Raw genomic sequence first — 24051 nt, 5'->3', positions numbered from 1 at the left:
GAGCTCAAGTATCCATTGTTACGGCCACTCACATAGTGACAGTCAATTAGTTGTTTTTGGTCATAACCATGGATACCTAAGCTACTGCAATGCCCTGCACATGTGGTAAGCTACATAGCAAATCAGAAGAACTATGCTAGATTTCTAATTGGAAATATTTGCTAATATTATTATTACACCTAATACACCTAATATATATTGGGGAAGGATCTTGGAGATGGGAATACCCCTTTAAGGGCTGATCAATTATATTTAACATTGCTGGAAGATCCGGGAGGCTGCAGGAAAAATTGGGACTTTTCAGACTCCAGGAACACTTTCTCCCGGGTGCAGCTGAGCTTTTAGAACGTTCATTTCATTCAGGATGCTTATCCTCCCTGATGAAGCTGTGTTCCACAGCGATACACGTGGGTTCCCTCACTGATCCCTGATCCTACCTCATGGGTGATATGGCTTGATACATTGTATCATTTAGGCAGCTTTACACATACTTTGATATGGTCTTTTTAGTGGCCTGCTTGGTAGATGGAAGATGTAGCCTGTTGCCAGGCATTTGGTAAACATTGGTTTTGCCTGGCTAAACTTTATTCTTTTTTGGGGATAAAAGAGGTAGAGATATTTTGCATGCATTTATCCCTCCATATACTCCTGAGATATCATGACCATTTATGTAGACCAACTGTGTGTTAATAGACGATGAGGCAGAATAAAAATTTGGCATGTGTCAAAATATATTTCATTTTTGTGACTATTTGCTCTATATAAGATCTACGATATACAGGGTTGTTGTGCTAATCAATGTAATCATAGTGTTTCACTATAGAGAAAAAAGTGACAATTGACCCAGAAACCACTGACAAAATCCAACATTGTCATATATTTTTTTCTCATAGTAAAATATTAAAGTCATGTTACAGTAAAACCAATTTTACTGTGACTTGCAGGTGACCCATATTACGGCATTATTACAGTATTATGTAAGACATAATACTTACAAGAAAAACAGTGACTGCAGCCCAGTAAATAACTCCGGTGTAATCTGTACAATGGGATTTTCATCCAGAATCCTGCAGATATATATGTAAGGGATGCACAGGAAAATACTGATTAATGTATAGATAACTTACTTCTATCAACAACAAAAATGGAAAAACATAATATAATAGTTTTGATTATGAAGCTGTAACCTAACCTACATAAGTGCCATATATTTCTCAAGCATAGTCAGTCGACTTTGATGATTTCTAGAACGGAATGGTCTTGAAAAATCTCGGTTTCTCAAAGTGTTTGGCTTTACATTATTCTGTTCCTTTTTTTCGCTCACTGGTGAGATTTTACTGATTGCACATTACAACAGTTTGCTTTAGGTCCACATTATGCACGCATTAGATAAATGTTGGTAGAACTTGCCAATTTTGGTAGAATCAACTATCAAGAGTGTATATAAGGTGCTCCAATGCTACACTGATGGCAGATCTAGGAGGAAAAAGGATTAAGCATGTTGGATTTTACCATGCCTAATCAATGGCAAAAGTTTATTGCTACTTTTAAAGCAGTTTTCCCCTTTGAGGCTTCCAGATTTTGAATATAATAAGTAGAGCAATACTCATGCTCCCCTACTCCAGCAATTCCTCTCTGCTGCTGCTCCATGTAAATGTTTACTGGCTACAATGGAGAAATTGCAACTGTTCGGCCAATAGCTATAGTAAGTCTGGCTTTTGCCTCAGTTTCCATTAGATGGGCAGAGCAATGTAGCCTCTTATTCTGAGCTGGAAATGTCCTGATTAGTGATGAGCGAGCATGTTCTGTTAACTCTTTCATGCTCGGGTGCTTGCCGAGTATCTTAAGCGTGCTCGTGTGTTACGTTTGAGTCACTCAGTGCGCATGATTTGCGACTGTTTGACAGCTTTAATACATGTGAGGAATGCCTGTTTGTTAGCTATTCCTCACATGTATTAAAGCTGTCAAACAGTCGAAAATGATGCACACTAAGTCACTAGTCCTGATTAGTGATGAGCGAGTATGTTCTGTTAACCCTTTCGTCGAGTATGCTCGGGCGAGCACCGAGTAGTTACAGCTGCTCGGTGTTATGTTTGAATCACTCCCGTGTGCATGATTTGCGACTGTTTGACAGCTTTAATACATGTGAGGAATGCCTGTTTGTTAGCTATTCCTCACATGTATTAAAGCTGTCAAACAGTCGAAAATGATGCACACTAAGTCACTAGTCCTGATTAGTGATGAGCGAGTATGTTCTGTTAACCCTTTCGCCGAGTATGCTCGGGCGAGCACCGAGTAGTTACAGCTGCTCGGTGTTATGTTTGAATCACTCCCGTGTGCATGACTTGCGACTATTAGACAGCTTTAATACATGTGAGGAATGTCTATTTCTTACACTTATTATAGGCGTGAATACATCTCAATGAGTGACTTTTGGATATGCAACAAATTCATCAAACGATTTGCGTCTTTTCTCAAGTAGTTTTTTGTCATTTAATTAGTTTATAGATTTTTTAGTTAACGTGGCTTTTCCAGATGTTTTAGACAGATTCATGAAATACGACTTTTAAAAAGTTGCAAAATTTGTCACAACTCAACACTACTCTAGTCCCCCTGGAATGATTTTATATGCACCATTGTGCCATACGTGCAACTTTTCCTGCTGAAGTCACAAAACTATTTAAAGACAGGAAAAAAGTAAATTTTGTGCCATACAAATAATTCATGAGTCGCATGTTCCATTTTGATTAATTTGGTGCAAAAATTGTCAGCGAAAGCCACAAAAGAAGAAAAGGTAATGATGAATCTAGCCCTAAATGTAAGACATACAGATTAAAGTCAATGGAATATGTTAGTTTCCATTATGTTTTCTAGGAGCACCCAGCACAATTAGCGTTAGGCAGATTGTACTGTAGCTTCTACCAAGTGACATTTCTCACTTCACTGGATTCACAGCTACGCTGTCCAGTTCTTTTGTGTAATGTCCTCTATGCTGCTGCTGCTTCAGTCTCTGCATGGCACGTAGAAAGATGAGCACAAATCTTTCATCTCTATCTATCCAGTGTTCATTGACACGTTAGTGATTTTTTTCTCATACGCAAAACAGTCTGAAATTCATCAGTTTCTTATCATAGTTTCGTCAGTTTTTACCATGAGAATTTGGTTAGAGCTTTATCAGTTTTTCTTGATGAAACAATGAACAGATGGAGGTTTCTCAAGTTTCTCATATCAAACAGACCATGAAAAACGGACAAAACACAAATAGCATCCAAGTGCTGTCCGATTTTAGTATCATCTAATACTTGGATCCAATATTGGATATTGGATAGTTTTCAGTGGACCACTCTTGGAGCTCAAAAATCGGACATGTGAACCACCCCATAGACTATCATACTGTAGGTATGAGTGCTATCCATGAAAAATGCAGCTAGCACTTGTACAAAAAAACTGTGAATGAGCCCTTAGGGGGATATGATAATATCTAATTTCCACTCCCTAGCTCAGAGACAACTTAAATTTAGTGATACAGCATGAAGAGTGAAAAATGTTATTCCTTATGTTATGACACATAGGGCAGCTTATTCTAAAAAGTTACCTGCAATAACATGTGCCCTTTAATTTTAGTTTTCACATAGCTTCAACCAACAAGCAAGAAACTTACATAGGTCTGTTTGGGTGGGTATTTTTAAGTCATGTTGCCCAAGTTGTTTTTTGTACTTCATTTTTGTTTGATGATTATTAGTGTTGAGCATTCCGATACTGAAATATCGGGTATCGGTCGATATTCGCGGTATCGGAATTCCGATACTTAATTCCGATACTTTTAGAATATCGAATAAGGAATCGGAAGTTCCCATAATGCCTGCGCTCTGCAGTGTCTCTGAAGGATGACAAGCTGGATGGCAGCGCTCATCTGCGATCCAGCCTGTCATCAGAATGCCATCCCAGCGTGGGAGAATTCTCCTGATTGTTTAAAAGCCGGCGGGCGGTAAAAAGCCGCCGGCTTTTAAACAATCACACAGCCCCATACTGCTTCCCCGCAGCCTCCCACCCCGATCCTCCGCTCCCCTCGCCACCTCCCATCCCGATCGTAAGTTAGGACCGGGCGGGGAGCGCAGCACCAAGGAGCGGGGAGCGAAGGACCCGGGCGGGGAAGCCGGCAGTGAAAAGACTTCACCGCCGGCTTTCCCGTTCTGTGCTGCGCTTTCCCGCCGGTTATTTCAAATGAACAGCTGAGGTATCAGCTGATGCTGATCAGCTGTTCATTTGAAGTAGCCGCGGTGCCCTCAGAGGGTTCATGTGAGTTCATGCTTGACTGCATTGCATGAACTCACATGAACTTTCCCACAGCCGCACAGGTCAGCCTCACCTCCCAGACCGGTCATGATTGGTGTGTGTGGGTGTCTGTGCGATGTGTGCGGGTGTGTGCGGTGTCTGCGGGTGTGCGCGGTGTCTGTGCGATGTGTGCGGGTGTGCGCGTGCAGGCAGACATAGGCCGATGTGACACTACTACTCCCATCGGCCTATGTCTGTCCCCCGTCCACTCGTGCCAGCAGGATCAGCTTGATGGGAGCAGTAGTTCCCATCAGCCTGATCCTGCTATTTAAACTGCCCCATATGTTATTTTGGGCCCCATAGGTTTATATTTTTGCCCCTATACATGTTTTATTTTTTTAGGCCCCCATATTTTTTTTTTGTTTTTGGTCCCCAATAAATTTTAAATACATGTCATTGGTGGCCAGTGGTTACCTAAAATTAATTAGTTCATACATTACCTGTCCCCGCCGATCGCCACCTAAACTAAAGTAAAAAATAAAAAAATACACCTATACTCACCTAGACACCTAATTCCCCGAAGCCATCGATCTCCTGTAATAAAATCTAAAATAATAAACCACAACCTTATCCTTACCCCTCCGTAGTAGTCCACGAGTGTCCCACGAAGATCTCCAGTTTAGAGCAGCCACATAGAATGTGACCGCTCTGAACTGCTGCCGCCGCTAGAATGACGGGGCCGTAAAGCAGCCCCGTCATTGCATGAGCGGGTTCGCCGGAGTTCAGGCAGTGCTGCTCCGGTTAGCTGCTTTACGGCCCTGCTGTACCGTGAGAAATTCCCACGGTACAGCAGTGCCGTAAAGGAGGTCACCGGAGCAGCACTGCCTGAATGCACTCCGGTGACCTCAGTCAGTGGCTCACGCTGCTGGGAGCGGACTTGTTCCCGGCAGCGTGAGCTTACAGCAGCCATGCACAGCTGTCACCATCTCCAGATGTGACAGCTGTGCATGGGAGATCAGCGCAGGAACGTGGACAGGTAACTATTTTTTTTTTAGTAAACTAAGAATTAAATAAAATGTTGTGTTTTATTTCAAATAAATTATTTTTTTTCTGGGTGTAGTGTGTGTTTTTTATTTTTAACACTTTGTAGGTTAGTAATGGGGGTGTCTTATAGACGCCCATCATTACTAACCTGGGCTTCATGGCAGCTGGCGCTGACATGAACCCCACCACTATTACCCCCTGCCACCGCACCAGGGCAGCGTGGAAGAGCGAGGCTAAGTGCCAGAATTGGCGCATCCTATGGATGCGCCATTTCTGGGGCGGCTGACGGCTGGTGTTTCTAGCCTGGTAGGGGGCCAATATTCATGGCACCCTTCCTGGGTTATTAATATCAGCCCCCAGCTGTCTGCCTAGCCTTTGCTAGCTATTAAATTAGGGGGGACCCCACATCATTTTTTGGGGGGGTCTCCCATTTTAATAGCTAGTAAATGCTAGGTATTCAGCTGGGGGCTGATATTAGTAGCCTGGGAAGCTCCGTGGGTATTACCCCCTTCCCAGGCTTCAAACATCTGCCCCAGCCGTCTGCTTAACCTCCGCTAGAGACTAAAATTATGGGGGATCCCTCGCCAATTTTATTTTTAATAAATCCTTTATTTTAACACTAAACGACACTTGAGGGGTTAATAAAGATGCAGTCCCTAAATTATTATTTATTTTTTAATTAATTTTTCCCAAAAATGTTGACGTGGGCTTTGCCATATTTTTGTATGCCAGCCAGGTACAGCATCCAAGAACGGGCTTCCCCCTACTCCCAGCTGCCTAATTGTACCTGGCCGGACACAACAATATAGGGAAGCCCTTTTTTTTTAATTATTTCATGAAATAATTTAAAAAAAATTGACGTGGGGCTTCGCCCTGTTTTTGTGTCCAGCCAGGTACAACTAGGCAGCTGGGGGCTGGAATCCGCAGCTCTGGGAGGCCCAAGCTTTCTGGGCCACCCCCGCTGCAAATTGCAGTCCGCAGCCACCCCGGAAAATGGCGCGTTCATAGAAGCGCCATCTTCTGGCGCTGTACCCAACTCATCCAGGGCCCTGGTGCGGTGGCTCACTGGGTAATAAAGGGGTTAGGGCCAGCTTGGCATTATCAGCTGGCCCTAAGCCCGAAAGTCATGGGGTCACGCCAATATTAGACATGACCACCATGAATTTCTAGTAAAGTATTTAAAAAAAACACAACACCCAGAAAAAAGTCCTTTAATTGAAATAAACACACAATTCTTTATTGTTCTAAATTAAACTATACTTACCATCACGCCCATTCCAGCTGAAGCCAACGATCTCCTGCAATAAAAGAAAAATAATAAAGCAACCTCATCCTTACCTTTCCATGGTTCCCACGACAGCTTCAGCTCTGCTACATCGAGATGACAGGCTGGACCGCAGCAGAACGCTGCCATCCAGCCTGTCATCCCGCAGACACTGAGAAGCGCAGGCTTGCTTGCGCTCCTCAGTGTCTCGCTGTGACGGCATAAAGATGAGCCGAGGTCATGTCCAATGAACTCGGCTCACCTCATGCACGTCACTGACAGCGTGGGAAAATTCTCCTGCACTCAGCGCTTCAGCGTGAGAATTCTCCCACGCTGTCAGTGACGTGCATGAGGTCAGCTGAGTTCATTGGACATGAGCTCACCTCATGCACGTCACTGACAGCGTGGGAAAATTCTCACGCTGAAGCGCTGAGTGCAGGAGAATTTTCCCACGCTGTCAGTGACGTGTATGAGGTGAGGTCATGTCCAATGAACTCAGCTCACCTCATGCATGTCACTGACAGCGTGGGAGAATTCTCACGCTGAAGCGCTGAGTGCAGGAGAATTTTCCCACGCTGTCAGTGACGTGCATGAGGTGAGCCGAGTTCATTGGACATGACCTCGGCTCATCTTTATGCCGTCACAGCGAGACACTGAGGAGCGCAAGCAAGCCTGCGCTTCTGAGTGTCTGCGGGATGACAGGCTGGATGGCAGCGTTCTGCTGCGGTCCAGCCTGTCATCTCGATGTAGCAGAGCTGAAGCTGTCGTGGGAATCATGGAAAGGTAAGGATGATGTTGCTTTATTATTTTTCTTTTATTGCAGGAGATCGTTGGCTTCAGCTGGAATGGGCGTGACGGTAAGTAAAGTTTAATTTAGAACAATAAAGAATTGTGTGTTTATTTCAATTAAAGGACTTTATTCTGGGTGTTTGTGTTTTTTTTAACTTTGACTATGGGGTTAGTAATGGGGGTGTCTTATAGATGCCTCTCCATTACTAACCTGGGCTTGATGTCAGCTAGCATTATAAGCTGACATCAACCCCAGCCCTATTACCCCACTGCCACCGCTACAGGGCAGTGGGAAGAGCGAGGCTAAGTGCCAGAATTGGCGCATCCTATGGATGCGCCATTTCTGGGGTGGCTGACGGCTGGTGTTTCTAGCCTGGGAGGGGGCCAATATTCATGGCACCCTTCCTGGGCTATTAAAATCAGCCCCCAGCTGTCTGCCTAGCCTTTGCTAGCTATTAAATTAGGGGGGACCCCACGTCATTATTTTGGGGGGGGTCCCCCATTTTAATAGCTAGTAAAGGCTAGGTATTCAGCTGGGGGCTGATATTAGTAGCCTGGGAAGCTCCGTGGGTATTACCCCCTTCCCAGGCTTCAAACATCTGCCCCAGCTGTCTGCTTAACCTCCGCTAGAGACTAAAATTACAGGGAACCCCACGCCAATTTTTTTTAAAATAAATCCTTTATTTTAACACTAAATGACAAGTACAGTAATCAGCACTGTCACTGTGCTTCATATATATGTGGCTGACATGTTTTTATCTATCTAATCTATGTGTGATTCTCTATTTCTTCTATTCTAAATTGTCGGGTACGGCTGCTGAATTGCCGGCCGGCTTTTTTAAAGAGACGGTGCATGAAAACACTATTATTTTTTTTAGTAAATCCTTTACACTAAATGACAAGTACAGTAAGCAACACTGTCACTGTACTTCATATATATGTGACTGACATGTTTCTATCTATCTAATCTATGTGTGAAGCTCTATTTCTGTTGTAAATTGTCGGGTACCGGTGTATGCCGCTAATGAATTGCCGGCTTTTCGCGTAATACATTCTACATTATTCTTAGTTGTTTTACTTCATGTAGAATTAACCTACAAGGAAAGAAAGGGTTTATTTTCATTCCGATATTTCTGTCCCATTGACTTGCATTGGTTTCCGGTATCGGAATCGGCGATATCCGATACTTTTTGGGTATCGGTCCGATCCAATCCGATACGATATTTCCTGATATCGGAAGGTATCGCTCAACACTAATGATTATGTATAGACATAGACCCTACAGGGCTGGACTGCACTAGCATAATGTCCCTTCTAGTTGGCATTTTTGTTCCTGTGAATTTCCAATTGTTTGGCAGCCCTGTTTAGGTCAACGGTGCTTGCACTGGATCTTTACGCAAAAGTTGAGACCCTGATATACGTATCTGCACCCTGTGTATGCTTTATATTTGTCTGTTCCTTTCTGGACTGCAAGTTTACTGGGGGACTACTCATATATTATTTTTTATGACAGGTGTATGTGTTATGTTATACAGTATACTGTATCAATGGTTTTCTAATCTGCTGAATAATGGGCCAAAGTCCACTGTGACACTGTTTTATGTGTGATTTTGTGACTGGACAAAGGAGTGATAGTCTTAAAGGGGTTGTCCTGTTGTAACGAGGTGGCACGGGGTGGTAGTCGTGGGCGAGTCTACTGAGCAACCTTCAGCGAGCACCCCGAAACCTCGCACATGAATAAACGGATAGAGTCAGTGCTTTTAAAACCAACTTTACTGACAGATTGCAGTGTACAGGCAGGTGCAGCAGATATTCTCAGGCCCAGGTCTTATGCAGGGACAATAAGCCGTTTGTCTACCTTCCGACTCAGTTTATCACAGCCGGCAGACTTTCACCTTCAGCACACCCTCTGTCCTGGTTACCGCTTGTCCTAGGGAAGCTGTGCTACTCGGATAAGGCTCTTATCCCTTTTCCACAGTCTCTGTTTGGTCCTCAGCTCCAGCTGAGGGCTGTCGGCACTCTCTCTCCCGCGCACCTTCTAACCCTGGCCTGGGTCTATGGCTGCCGCACTCTGCTTAGTGCCTAGTCTCTGTCCTCGGATCCGCGCACCTTCTAACTGACGCGCCCCTGGGCCTGTGTCGCGCTGCGTTGCGCACGCGGGAGCTTACCCGGAGCCGGATCTGTTGAGGGTTGTAGTCTCGTGGCGGTGATCCGGTCCGTGCCCAGGGAGTCAGACTAAGTGGCGCTGTTTTAGCGGTAGATGTTGGACGACTACGCCACCCGTTGAGTGCAGCCAGGGAGCTGCTGCTGCAGGGCAGACCGCTGAGGCCGGTGGTAGGATTGTGCAGCGTGATAGTATAACCCCCAACGGGAGGGGTATGGCCTCAGGGCAGCCGACGTGGATGATGGGGGTAGCAGGAACCACTCGGAGACGGTACTGTGTAGTTCAGGGTCTTTACTGGTCACAAAGATAGACCCTCCCGGAGTACTGGCTAGCGATTGGGGCCTGGTCAGTCCTTGAGCAGATGGGATCTCCCCTGGCCAGGCGGAGTTGTAGGCCTCCCAAACTAACGATACTCTTCTGGCTACCTTGCTAGAGGCAGGTATAAGTAGCCCACGTCCCTGAGTGTACCGTGTGGTGCTCACCCGTATGGCCGGTGACTCGGGGCCTTCGGGTTTCTGGGCCAGAGGACCTGCAATCCCCTGCCGGTCGGTTTCTGCTGCTGGATAGGAGTTAGTCCCCACAGCCTCGGACTCCGGGTCCGGTGATCACTTCTCAGTCAGGGCGAGCTCTGCAGCTGCCAGCCCCTGACTCCTTGTAGTACTGCTCCCACAGAGCTCCTGATGTTTTGTTCCTATATTTGCTTCTTTCCTCTGCTTCTTCTCTACTCACTAACCCTGCCTCAGCCCTAGGTTTTTATATAGGGGAAGTTCTTCCCCTCCCAGGACTGGGCAGGAGGTGTGGCATGCACAGGATCCCTGACCAAGAGACCTCCCACCTGCTCTCAGACATAACATTGCCGTTACTGTGGAAACCAGACCCCTGGGGTGCCACATTCCCCCCTAGTGAAATTTAGTACTCCGGGACTAAACATATTTTTAGAAAAACATAACAAGGTATAAACAATAATAATACAATAAGAAAAACACATAAAGATGGTTACAGCGTGTCCGCAACCGGGTGAAGTCTTTGAAGAAAACAAAGGTGTCCATTTCACCAAAACAGGGAGACGTAACCAGGTAGGGGTCTGTCCTGCCCCGAGTCCTTAACAGTCTTTTAGTCCATCCTGGGTTACGCTCCAACTAATTGTACAAGGATTCCCGGTAAATCCACCAAGGACTCCTAAAAATAACTAGAAACACATAATTATTTACAAGTAACAAGAAAAACAGGTAACCACAAATAAAACAATTTATACATTTCAAATCCTCCAACGTGCGGGTAACTGGCCTCTAGTGGCCCTAGTGGACCTACGGAGCTGACTGTCTAGCCCTGAACTACAGGGTGTAGGAGCTGTCAAGGGTAAACTGGGCAGCTGTATACCGGCTCTTTGGCTCACTAGGGGTACGGCAGGCTCACTATAAGCAGAGGGTTGATCCTCCTGTTCTGCTTGTGTGGAGTCTTCTGCCTCCTGGACCGGCTGCTCTTCCAGCTCTACCTGTCGCTCCGTAGGTGCTTGGGATGCTGGTTGGAGGAAGGTGAGTACGGGTACCACAACTGCGCCATTGACTTGAGTCCAAGACCGAGGGAAGTCTCTGAGCACAGTACTAACCATGTCTTCCCTTTCCTCTACGGGTCGAGGGTCTTCTTGTTCCTCTTCAGGGTTCCGTAGCTGTTCGGGACACTTCTTCAAGTGATCCCGGGATACAATGGTTGTGGTTTCCCCTCCGTCTTTACTGATGGTACAGACCTTTGGGTTGTCGTGGCTTGAGGGCAGTACGGTGTACGGGTCCTTCTCCCACTGGTCGTCCAACTTGTGGAGCCGTCTTTTTCTCTTCAAGACCTGCTCTCCGGGTACCAGGGGAACAGCGGGAGCATACTGGTTGTAAGTTTTCTCTTGTCTTTCCCTAGCCTGACAGAGACTTCGCTCCACGCTCTCCTGTACTCTCCGGTACTGCTGCTGCCTCTCTGTGTCCCAGTCTGCTTCTGGTGAAGTGTCCTCGGGTGTCAGGACTCCCATTTCCAGGTCAACAGGTAACTTACCAGGTCTCGCCCTCATTAGGTAAGCCGGGGTACAGTTGGTGGAACCTACCGGGATGTGGTTGTATAGGTCCACCAGATCGGGCAGCTTCTCAGGCCACAGACCGCGTTCTTCCAGGGGCAACGTTTTCAGAAGATCCATTACCACCTGGTTCATTTTCTCACAAAGTCCATTAGTTTGCGGATGATAGGGTGTCGTCCTTATCTTCCGGCAGCCATACAGAGTGCAGAATTCTTGGAAGACCTCCGCTTCAAAGGCAGGTCCCTGGTCTGTCAACACTTGGTCCGGGTACCCGTGTGGACGGCAGAAATGCTGCTGGAAGGCTCTCGCTGCTGTTCGAGCTGTTAAGTCCTTGACGGGGACGACAACCAAGAACCGGGAGTAGTGATCCACGATGGTTAGTGCGTAGACGTAGCCACTTCTGCTTGGGGTCAGTTTTACATGATCCAAGGCTACCAGTTCCAACGGCTGCCGGGTGACGATGGACTGCAGGGGAGTCTTCTGGCTGGCACGGTCCTTCCTTCTTAGGTTGCACGGGCCACAGTCTCTGCACCACCTCTCGATGGTTCCCCTCATGCCTACCCAGTGGAACCGCTCGCGCAGCAGGAACTCCAGCTTCTTCCATCCGAAGTGTCCAGCCCCGTCGTGGTATGCCTCCATCACCATGGCTGCGTCTCTTCGTGGCACCACTACTTGCCAGATTAGTTCATGCGTCCGGGAGTTAACCATTCTGCGGCACAACTTCCCCTTGTAAAGGAACAGTTGACTCTTCTCAGCCCACAGTTGCTTGGCTTCCTCCGGAGCGTCTGGGTCAAGGCGAGCCTCTGGCCGAGTCAGCATCTCCTTCACCAGCCGGACGGCAGGGTCACTGTCTTGCGTTTCCGCCCAGTTGTAGTGAGGTAAGGGGTTAAGCGTAGCGCCTTGCTTACTCCTTACCCGATGGGAATACTGGATAGTCCCATGACGGTGAAACGCGGGGAGTTCGACTTCTTCCAGTCCCTCTGGATCTTCTCCTACGTCCGGTAGGTTTGGCATCCTGGACAGGGCGTCCGCGTTGGTATTGGAGCGTCCTGCCCGGTATTTGATGGTGAACTCGTAGTTGGACAGGCGGGCCATCCATCTCTGCTCTAGGGCACCGAGTCTTGCCGTGTCCAGGTGTGTCAACGGGTTGCTATCCGTGTACACGACGAACCGGGAAGAAGCGAGGTAGTGCTTAAAGCGTTCGGTGACTGCCCACACCACTGCCAGGAACTCTAGCTTAAATGAGCTGTAATTCTCAGGGTTTCTCTCGGTGGGTCGCAGTTTTCGGCTGGCGTAAGCGATTACTCGTTCTTTCCCCTGCTGGATCTGGGACAGCACGGCTCCTAGCCCGATGTTACTTGCGTCAGTGTAGAGGATAAAGGGCTGGCTGTAATCCGGGTACGCCAGGATTTCATCCCCCGTGAGGGCCATCTTCAGCTGGCGGAAGGACTCTTCTTCCAACTTCTCCCATCTGAAGGGCGGCTTCTGGTTCTTGGCCTTCCAGGACTGGCCTATCAGGAGGTCCTGCATAGGAGCTGCCTTTTTGGTGAAACCGGGGATGAACCTGCGGTAGTAGCCTACCAACCCGAGGAACTGCCGCACTTCCTTTACACTGGAGGGACTTGGCCATTCCTTAATTGCGGTGATCTTATCAGGGTCGGGAGCCACTCCGTCAGCGCTCACCACGTGTCCCAGGTACTGCACCTTTGGTTTCAGGAGGTGACACTTGGAGGGTTTCACCTTTAGGCCGTAGCTTGCCAGAGCTTCGAACACTTCCGCCAGGTGTTTCAGGTGGTCCTCATAAGTCTTAGAATATACGATGACATCGTCCAGGTACAACAGGACCGTCTCGAAGTTTCTGTGGCCCAGACAGCACTCCATTAATCGTTGGAAGGTTCCTGGTGCGTTGCAGAGTCCGAACGGCGTGCAGGTAAACTCGCTAAGTCCCATCGGGGTGGTGAATGCGGTCTTCTCCCGGTCCGCCTCTGCTACAGGAACCTGCCAGTACCCACTAGTGAGATCCAAGGTAGAGAAGAAGTTAGCAGATCTTAAAGCAGCCAAAGACTCCTCTATCCTTGGTAAGGGGTACGCATCCTTGTGTGTGATACGGTTGATTTTCCGGTAATCTACACACATCCTCATGGTGTTGTCTTTCTTTTTGACTAAGACTAGTGGAGCTGCCCAGGGGCTACAGCTATCCCTGATCACCCCAGCCTCCTTCATGTCTCTAAGCATCCCCTTGGCGTGTTGGTAGTGTGCAGGGGGTACGGGTCGATACCTCTCTTTTATGGGAGGATGGTCTCCCGTGGGGATGTGGTGTTCTACCCCCTTGACTCGCCCGAAGTCTAACGGGTGTTTACTAAACACTCTCTCGTACTCTTGAACCACCCGATAGACTCCCTGTTTCTGGTGTGAGGGAGTGGAGTCAGTACCCAAATGTAGTTGCTGACACCAGTCCTCCATTGTTTTCTTAGAGCCGTTACCTTCCTCCGGGTGAGATGGAGGCAAGGGTTCCACAGATTGTATAGCATTTTGGTTAATGGTATATAATTTGGCTAGCGTGGCATACCGGGGCAGGTACACTTCCCTCTTCCCGATATTGATTATGCGAACGGGCACCCTCCCATGGCGTACATTAACCACCCCCCGTGCTGTCAAGATGGTGGGCCTACTGTCTGAGTAAACTGGTTCTACCATTGCCTGGTAATCTCTACCTCTCAGACCAATAGCTGCCCGGCACCAAATCATCATTTCACTTTTTGGGGGCATGGCAATAGGGAAAGGGTCACACACTCTCACGCTACCAATCTCACCGCCGGAGAGTTCCACCTGTTGCCGTCGCATCAGTGCCCGGATCTCTTTTTGGAGCACTCGCTGCTCGCCGGAGCTGGCGTTCTTGGCAACCTGCTGTAAAAGGAAAATCACCTCTGCAAGACAATTTTCAATTACATTAGTTCCTAGAGTTATCTTTGGGTGACTCTCGTGTTTGTCAATGTCTACAATGATCAGTCCCTGTGCTGCCAGTTCAACTCTACCAATTTTAATGGTCACCTCTTTAAATCCGATCTGTGGCACGGGCTGACCATTGCTGGCGATGATACTCAAGTCGTCGTCAGGGTAGCGGGTAATATCCGAGTCATTCCAGTACTGCTTGAAGAGCACGTACGGGATGGTGGTGACCTGTGACCCGGTGTCCAGTAGGGCACTCATAGGAATGCCATCCAGTACCACTGGTAAGACTGGACGTCCTCCCACATATTTGTCGCGCCAGTTCGATGGGCCTGATGATCTTTTTCCTAGGGGTTGGCCATCTACCCTAGGTTGTGCCAGTTTAAAGGACAGTACCTTGCCATATGTCCGGGTTGATTGCAGCAGCGGCAGATGGGTTGTCCGTCCTCGTTATATCGGTCGCTGGGTCTTCCTCTGGCCGGTGGGGTCCTCCTTGGTTGACGCCACGGGATGTCCTCCGGTCCGGATGCCAGCTGGATCTTCCCTGGAGTGGAAACCTGTAAAGACTGCACAGTTCGGGTTAGCGCAGCAACGCTTTTAGCTAGCTCTTGGACCTGATGGTGCAGGTCTGGAGCCGAGTCATTGTTCAAAGCCTGCGCATCAGCTCCCACAGGCCCTGGCGACAAGGGCGCCGCCTCCTGGTGGTAGGTGGTAGTGGGGCGTCTGTGGGTCACAACGCCACCTGGTGCCGGTTCTCGGAGCACCCGGATGGCTCTGTCCTTGAACTGTGCAAATCCCAGATGAGGGTCTTGTAAGGCCATTGCCCGCAACTGGGTTCGGTGGGCATTGCAATATAAACCCTCTATAAATTGTTCAGTTAACAGCCTGTCCTCGTCTCCCACGCCGTCAGGGTCGGTCTGCTTAATGGCTCTCAGGGCCTCTTGTAGGTTCAGGGCATAGTCCCTTATACTCTCATGTGCCCGCTGTTTGCACCCGTAGAATCTAAGCTTGATCTCGGCTGAGGTGCGGGTATCAAAGGTGTCCCTCAGCCGGGTTAGTATCCCTGCGACAGTCCTCCCCCTAGGTGGCCAGGACTTCACCTCCCTTTGGGCTGCCCCGGTTAATTGGGCCACCAGGATGCTTACTTTTTGCTCTTCTGTGAGGGGGTACACCTGGAAGAGGCTATCCAGTTTTTCTCTAAAGTTCTGCAGGGTATGTGACTCCCCTGAGTACTGGGGTAGCCAGGCTGCTCCCGGGATATAGGGCATGGTGAAAGGCATGACCGCAACAGCGCTGGCGCTGGCGGGGGTTGGAGCGGTGAAGCTCTCCTCCATAACCGACATCCTTCTCCCCCCTAGTGGACCGTGGCCTACCTTGCGATGATCCTCTTCCGTAGGCCGCGGCTCCGCAGTGGATCGTCAGGGTTGAGGACCTTCCGTCGCGCTCCTGTGACGTCGGCGTCTGCTGGGCTCCTTCCAGGACCTTACGCAACGTCCGGACGTGAGGCGGGGCTTCAGTTCTCGCGCGTTTTCGGAGTCCACGCCCCTCTTCTTCCCGCGCGGCGTCCCCAAGATGGCGTCCAACGGCGGGAAAACTCCACGGATGGCGGGAAGAAGGCTGAAGATGGCGCCGGATGGCGGGAATCTTCACCGATGGCGGGAAGAAGGCTGAAGATGGCGCCGGATGGCGGAAATCTTCACCACAGGTAAGTTTTAAAAGTCTCTTTTTCAGGCACGCAGTACCCGGTGGTTGCGGGCACGAAATCCTGCCGACTACGCCAAAAGTTGACGCGCCCCTGGGCCTGTGTCGCGCTGCGTTGCGCACACGGGAGCTTACCCGGAGCCGGATCTGTTGAGGGTTGTAGTCTCGTGGCGGTGATCCGGTCCGTGCCCAGGGAGTCAGACTAAGTGGCGCTGTTTTAGCGGTAGATGTTGGACGACTACGCCACCCGTTGAGTGCAGCCAGGGAGCTGCTGCTGCAGGGCAGACCGCTGAGGCCGGTGGTAGGATTGTGCAGCGTGATAGTATAACCCCCAACGGGAGGGGTATGGCCTCAGGGCAGCCGACGTGGATGATGGGGGTAGCAGGAACCACTCGGAGACGGTACTGTGTAGTTCAGGGTCTTTACTGGTCACAAAGATAGACCCTCCCGGAGTACTGGCTAGCGATTGGGGCCTGGTCAGTCCTTGAGCAGATGGGATCTCCCCTGGCCAGGCGGAGTTGTAGGCCTCCCAAACTAACGATACTCTTCTGGCTACCTTGCTAGAGGCAGGTATAAGTAGCCCACGTCCCTGAGTGTACCGTGTGGTGCTCACCCGTATGGCCGGTGACTCGGGGCCTTCGGGTTTCTGGGCCAGAGGACCTGCAATCCCCTGCCGGTCGGTTTCTGCTGCTGGATAGGAGTTAGTCCCCACAGCCTCGGACTCCGGGTCCGGTGATCACTTCTCAGTCAGGGCGAGCTCTGCAGCTGCCAGCCCCTGACTCCTTGTAGTACTGCTCCCACAGAGCTCCTGATGTTTTGTTCCTATATTTGCTTCTTTCCTCTGCTTCTTCTCTACTCACTAACCCTGCCTCAGCCCTAGGTTTTTATATAGGGGAAGTTCTTCCCCTCCCAGGACTGGGCAGGAGGTGTGGCATGCACAGGATCCCTGACCAAGAGACCTCCCACCTGCTCTCAGACATAACATTGCCGTTACTGTGGAAACCAGACCCCTGGGGTGCCACATAACCCTGGCTCAGGTCTCTGGCTGCCGGACTCTCTGGTACTCACATGGACCCTTGATGTCTCGTGTACTGGCCTCTTCTCTGAGTGCATTTACACCATCACTGGTCCTTACTCATGGGCTTACGGCCCCACTGCCTCGACCTGTCCTCGGTCCCGACCTGTCACGAGCAGGTCCTCACTCGTGGGCTTACGGCCCCACTGCCTCGACTCCTTCTTTGCGGGGACACCCCCGTCTTCACCCAAGCTCCCTTTCTCTGGAGCTCTTCTCTGACACCTTGTCCTGGGCATGGCCGCCCAGAAACTGCCCCTTGACTTCCTGTCTCCGGTCTCTCAGTTCACTGCCTCTGCTCCTCCCTGCTACGCTCCCCCTCCTGGCCAGCTCTGCCATGCTGCTGTAACTAGGCAACTACTTCACTGTACAATACAGGGAGAATACATAAAAGCATCAACATTACATTAGACATTACACTCACACGGGGACAACTACTGCTGCACGTGGGAATAATAACAGGGAAAAGTCCTTCTTAAAGGGGTGGTGGCGTCCATCCCCCTTATACTGTAAAAAATGATAAGTCTGCAGTCACTCTTTGTGACTGCAGATTTATAAATCCCCCCAGTGCACGAACTGTGCGCTGCAGGGATTCTCCGGTTTCAGACCTGGGACAGGGGGGTATGTATCAGTTATACATACCCCCAGCCAGTGGGCGTGTCCTCGCTCTCCATATACTTGTATTGAGCGAGGCTGCGCCTTCTAGTCAGACGTGCCCACTGGCCGTCCGTGTCACTAGACGGGATGTGGCCTCGCTCTAAACAAGTGTATGGAGTGGAACTCATACATACCCTTCGTTACTGGGTATGAAATCAGTGTGCACTGCGGGGATTCATAAGTCTGCAGTCACACAGACCCTTTAAGGCTGACAGTTGCATGCGAGGTACAAAGGGCTTGCTTGGCTCAAGGTGACCCAAGTTCTGGTATGGGAAAGGCATGTGAATAGTGATATGCTGCACTACCACACTGTCAGTTGGGGGCAATGAAGAGCCCATATAAGGAGGATTGGTACCATTTTGTGTGAAGTGCTAGAGATGCTGAGGGTTCGTGCAGCTATTAGGCAGGGATTTGGTCACCAGTGAGACACAAGCTTCTCCATCTGAGGCAGGGTGTCACACATGCGGGTGACGCGTGTGGATCATGGACCCACTGTGCCACAAGGCCAGGCTTGCCCTTTAAGAACAAGGGAGCGCATGCACACTCGGTGCGCTGTCAGGAAGGCTGTGTGGTGTGCAAAGGAAGCAGGGGAGCAGTAGAGATGGTAGAAGACGGGGAAGTCACTGTGCGGCCGGGGCGGTGAATATGTCGGCGTCCCTGCATGGAGGAGCACCCGCATTGGTGTTACAGTACCTCCCCTTACGCCCCCTCTTCTTCAAGCCTGCAAGGACTCTCTGTCGAAGAAGTGGAGCCTGATTCTTCACCATGGATTCCCACACCTTCTCTTTGGAGCCACGTTCTCTCCTATCACTAGAAGAAAGGTTACATCTCCCATGTTCGTCTTGGTTAGGATGCTTCTCAACATGAAGACATCCTCAGAGCAGACCGAAGCGGGCATGGAAACAGGATCCTTGACTTGTTGAGTCTCTCTCTGCTCAGCTAGACCAGCTTCCTCCTTGGAAGAATCGAAGACAAACCTAAATTCTTCCTCCTGGTCGGTGGAAAGTAGAGACTTGGAAGAGGCCTCTGCCTTGTCGTTCTCATCATCCGACCACCTGAAAACTGAAGATACCTTCTCTGGGTTCATCTTCAAACTGGTGTCCAAGAAGATATGTCCTTGAGGCGTAAAAGGCTCCTGGGAACAGTTCACTGGAACAATCGCCAGTACTGTGTGGAGATATAGTCTCCACTTTCCTTCTTTCAGAGACGTCAGCACATGACGAGTCGGCGACTAGCACCTGGACATAACTGGACATACAGGGGCCAGACACCTCTGGTGACACGGCTGTCCCCAATGAAGCACTTCACCAGATCTCCAGTCTAGAACAGGCTCATGAATTCTCAACCACAAAAGACCTAAGAGAAGTGGATGAAATAAATGGGACAGCACATACAAGGCGATCTTCTCCTTATGCACAGGAAGCAGGGGAGCAAGAGATGTGCCAGGAGACAGGGAGATTACCGCATGGCCACAGCAGTGAGTTTGTCGGCATTCCTGCATGGAGGAGGAAGGGGAACTATGCAGGGGCACCGGCATTGGTGTTACATAGGGAGAGGTGTGGGGACTGTATATTGTGCCTGTGGAGACGGTGAACCACAGGTCATGACAGTGGTCTGTGTTCAGTTGTAAAGGAGGAAAGCTTACAGGAGAGTGAATGAGCCTTGGATAGGGAAGTAGTATGGCTATTTTACCAAATGGAGTCTGATTCATGTGCCAAGGAAAGAATGGTGAACTAATAAAGTAACCAATAGTAGACTGACCATGGCAGAGATGGGCCCTCAAGTGTTCTGTGTGGACTGCAGCTAAAATGTGCATGTACAGGTCAGTCTGAATGGTTAACTCTGAAGAGTCTGCTTGGGTTGTGGGAAAAAGCCCCCTAGTAGAATCTGTGATGGGCCAGGGTAATGTGATCAAACATCTATGAGAATGCAGTTTGATTCTGTTGGGGGGGGGGGTAAGGAAGATCCCTGTGGCCTGATAAATAAGTGTAGTCTGGTAGGTCTGGCAAGCCTGGATGTGGCCTGCTGCTGTCCTGAAGGGATAGCACTGTGAAAGTTCTTAAGTGTCAAGGTCAAGTAGAGAAGGCTGCTGTAATGTGGCTCTATCAGTGGCTGCCTGGCAGCTCTAAAATGGCAACCACAGACAGGCTTACTCCGCTTACCAGATCCCAGGGGTTGCCCTGGCCTTCACCCTTTAACCCCTGTACAATGATTTGGGCTTAAACAGGGGCCACTGAGCTTGCGCCATGAAATAAGCTGCTTTATGTTGGTGCAGGCTGGCAGGAGTGGTCAGATAGCCGTGTCAGAGCCAAGAGGGAAGAAAAAGTAAAAAATCGGAAAATGCAAGAATAGTCAATAAAACAAACTGAGGTCAAAAACCGGAAACAAACCCACTATACTGGAGCTGAACTAACAGGACTGAACCAGAGGAGCACAAGGCAATATCTGGCAGCTTCCCGCAGTAAGCTGGAAGCTTAAGTAGCATGTGGTGCTCTCCAAATGCTGGAGCAGGGAGTTGATAACTGCAGCTGGACAGCACACACACCCATACTGCCAGACTGGATGGTGATGCAGGTCCCAGCCACCCTAATCTTAGTGGCTGAACAGAGCCTGTACCATCCAGAGTTTCTGGTTCCAATGTCTCTTCTATCACCAGTGCCGCCCGTAGAATACGGCAGCATCTGTTGACAGAAGCAGACATCGCAGGAGCAGGTCTTGGTAAAGATGTGACAGCTTCCCTACTGTCTGTGAGTGTGGAGTTTGCTTGAAGTGTAGTCAAATGTTAACAAAGGTGTGAATGGTATACTTGAGAGCTGCGTCTCAAAGAATGCTGGTACTAACATGTCCAGGAGTTCTGAGGTTGAAGTAACATCCTGACCCTCTTGGCTCAGAGGTTCAAAGATCACTCTATAATATAAGATACCAGTAATGTAAATAGCATATATTTGATGGGGGCCCTGTTACAGATTTGGCATTGAGACCCAGGCTCTTTAATATGTGTACCTCTGGGTGCTTAAACTGCATCCAAGTCATATACTATGTCTAGTAAGAGTCATTGATACAAACCACTTCATGACACATATCACTGTGTCGTCACAGCCTAATGCCCAATTACTATGAAAAAAGCTTGGTGACTTCTGTTCTAAAGGGATTATTACTCTAGTTCCATTGTTGCAGCTATCTCAAAGCAGCCAGGCATCTTAACAAAGCAGGACACACTTGTGAGAACTAGAGATGAGCGTTGTTCTACTCGAACTGTTCGCCAATCTCAAATTCGAGCTGTTTTGGGCGGTGTTCGAGCCGTTCGGCGAACACGAACAATTTGATAAAAATTCGGCTGTTCGAGGTTATGTTCGATAACTGTTCGTGCACCAAAATCATAACTGGATTTTTTCTCAGTAATGATGAAAATTAATGTTAATACGCAGTTTGAGTGTACAGCGGGGTGGGGGGAGGGGCAGGGGATAGATCTCTGCAGGAACAATGAAGATCTCCATTTTTTTTTCTCTTTCCCGCATTTGCAGTGGGGAGGTGCAATCTGTCAGCCTATCAGCAGCGCACACACGGAGCGAAGTGCTTTTTTTCACACAAGCAAGGGCATGTGTCATTGGCAGTGTATGTCACATGTCCTTGCCCTATAAGACCAAGCCATTTTTCCCGTCGCCACCATTTTCTCACTGCTGCAGCTGCGTGTTAGACGGCACCGCTGTTGCTGTGTGCGCTATACCTTGTTAATTTCAAGCCAATTTTCGCACAAATATACAGATAGCTTGGGAGTAGGGAATAGTTGTGATTGCAGTCCTTTTAAGGACTAGGTTACAGCATTTCCTACGACTTTTATCAGGCAGGTCTGTGCTCTTAAATAGATAGATTGTGGGAGTAAAGACTAATTGTAATTGGAGTCCTTTTCAGGACTAGGTTACATCAGTTCCTATCAGTTTTTGCCAGGCAGGTCTGTGCCAGTGCTGTGCAAGTTTTTTTCACAGCATTTGGCTGAATCTAGCAAAGCTAATCCTTTTTGGCCTATTGCAGAGTGTGTTAGTCAGTGGAGTAGCCTATCTGTGTTGCAAGATATACCACCTGTGTATAGAATACCAATTTTTTTACTGCACCTAGTGAAGTAAAATCTTTTGGGCATAGCATCATTCTATTAGTCCATCTATACTGACCTCCATCAGGTTGCAAATTAAAACTAATTTTTATCTGCATCTACAGTACCTCTGAAAAAATATTTGGGCTTCTAGCTGTGTGTGGGACTTGTTGTATTAGTCCATCTATACTGACCTCCATCAGGTTGCAAACTGAATATATTTTTTTCTGCATCTACCTCTGAAAAAATATTTGGGCTTCTAGCTGTGTGTGGGACTTGTTGTATTAGTCCATCTATACTGACCTCCATCAGGTTGCAAACTGAATATATTTTTTTCTGCATCTACCTCTGAAAAAATATTTGGGCTTCTAGCTGTGTGTGGGACTTGTTGTATTAGTCCATCTATACTGACCTCCATCAGGTTGCAAACTGAATATATTTTTTTCTGCATCTACCTCTGAAAAAATATTGGGCTTCTAGCTGTGTGTGGGTCTTGTTCTATTAATCCATCTATACTGACCTCCATCAGGTTGCAAACTGAATATAATTTTTTTCTGCATCTAGCTCTGAAAAAATATTTGGCCTTCTAGCAGTGTGTCGGACTTTCTCTATTAGTCCATCTATACTGACCTCCATCAGGTTGCAAATTAAAAATAATTTTTATCTGCATCTACAGTACCTCTGAAAAAATATTTGGGCTTCTAGCTGTGTGTGGGACTTGTTGTATTAGTCCATCTATACTGGCCTCCATCAGGTTGCAAATTAAAAATAATTTGTATCTGCATCTACAGTACCTCTGAAAAAATATTTGGGCTTCTAGCTGTGTGTGGGACTTGTTGTATTAGTCCATCTATACTGACCTCCATCAGGTTGCAAACTGAATATATTTTTTTCTGCATCTACCTCTGAAAAAATATTTGGGCTTCTAGCTGTGTGTGGGACTTGTTGTATTAGTCCATCTATACTGACCTCCATCAGGTTGCAAATTAAAAATAATTTGTATCTGCATCTACAGTACCTCTGAAAAAATATTTGGGCTTCTAGCTGTGTGTGGGACTTGTTGTATTAGTCCATCTATACTGACCTCCATCAGGTTGCAAATTAAAACTAATTTTTATCTGCATCTACAGTACCTCTGAAAAAATATTTGGGCTTCTAGCTGTGTGTGGGACTTGTTGTATTAGTCCATCTATACTGACCTCCATCAGGTTGCAAACTGAATATATTTTTTTCTGCATCTACCTCTGAAAAAATATTGGGCTTCTAGCTGTGTGTGGGTCTTGTTCTATTAATCCATCTATACTGACCTCCATCAGGTTGCAAACTGAATATAATTTTTTTCTGCATCTAGCTCTGAAAAAATATTTGGCCTTCTAGCAGTGTGTCGGACTTTCTCTATTAGTCCATCTATACTGACCTCCATCAGGTTGCAAATTAAAACTAATTTTTATCTGCATCTACAGTACCTCTGAAAAAATATTTGGGCTTCTAGCTGTGTGTGGGACTTGTTGTATTAGTCCATCTATACTGACCTCCATCAGGTTGCAAACTGAATATATTTTTTTCTGCATCTACCTCTGAAAAAATATTTGGGCTTCTAGCTGTGTGTGGGACTTGTTGTATTAGTCCATCTATACTGACCTCCATCAGGTTGCAAACTGAATATATTTTTTTCTGCATCTACCTCTGAAAAAATATTGGGCTTCTAGCTGTGTGTGGGTCTTGTTCTATTAATCCATCTATACTGACCTCCATCAGGTTGCAAACTGAATATAATTTTTTTCTGCATCTAGCTCTGAAAAAATATTTGGCCTTCTAGCAGTGTGTCGGACTTTCTCTATTAGTCCATCTATACTGACCTCCATCAGGTTGCAAATTAAAAATAATTTTTATCTGCATCTACAGTACCTCTGAAAAAATATTTGGGCTTCTAGCTGTGTGTGGGACTTGTTGTATTAGTCCATCTATACTGGCCTCCATCAGGTTG

The 24051-nt window shown here is 48.1% G+C and overlaps 1 protein-coding gene across 3 annotated transcripts in view; it reads right to left on the bottom strand.

Annotated features, from left to right (window-relative positions):
• Nucleotides 1-24051, bottom strand: part of RXFP2 (relaxin family peptide receptor 2) — a 650298-nt gene that overhangs the window by 83380 nt on the left and 542867 nt on the right. For all 3 annotated transcript variants that reach the window (XM_073662501.1, XM_073662498.1, XM_073662500.1), the window contains one exon: nt 996-1067. In XM_073662501.1, the coding sequence (XP_073518602.1) occupies nt 996-1067 (72 nt within the window). The remainder of the gene's footprint in view (nt 1-995; nt 1068-24051) is intronic.

This window comes from Phyllobates terribilis, unplaced genomic scaffold, assembly GCF_046119375.1.
Source record: "Phyllobates terribilis strain yellow unplaced genomic scaffold, ASM4611937v1 Scaffold_2__4_contigs__length_985480577, whole genome shotgun sequence".
In the NCBI taxonomy this organism is placed as follows: Eukaryota; Metazoa; Chordata; class Amphibia; order Anura; family Dendrobatidae; genus Phyllobates; species Phyllobates terribilis.
The sequence above is the reverse complement of the archived record's forward strand: the minus strand, read 5'-3'. Positions and strand labels throughout refer to the sequence as shown.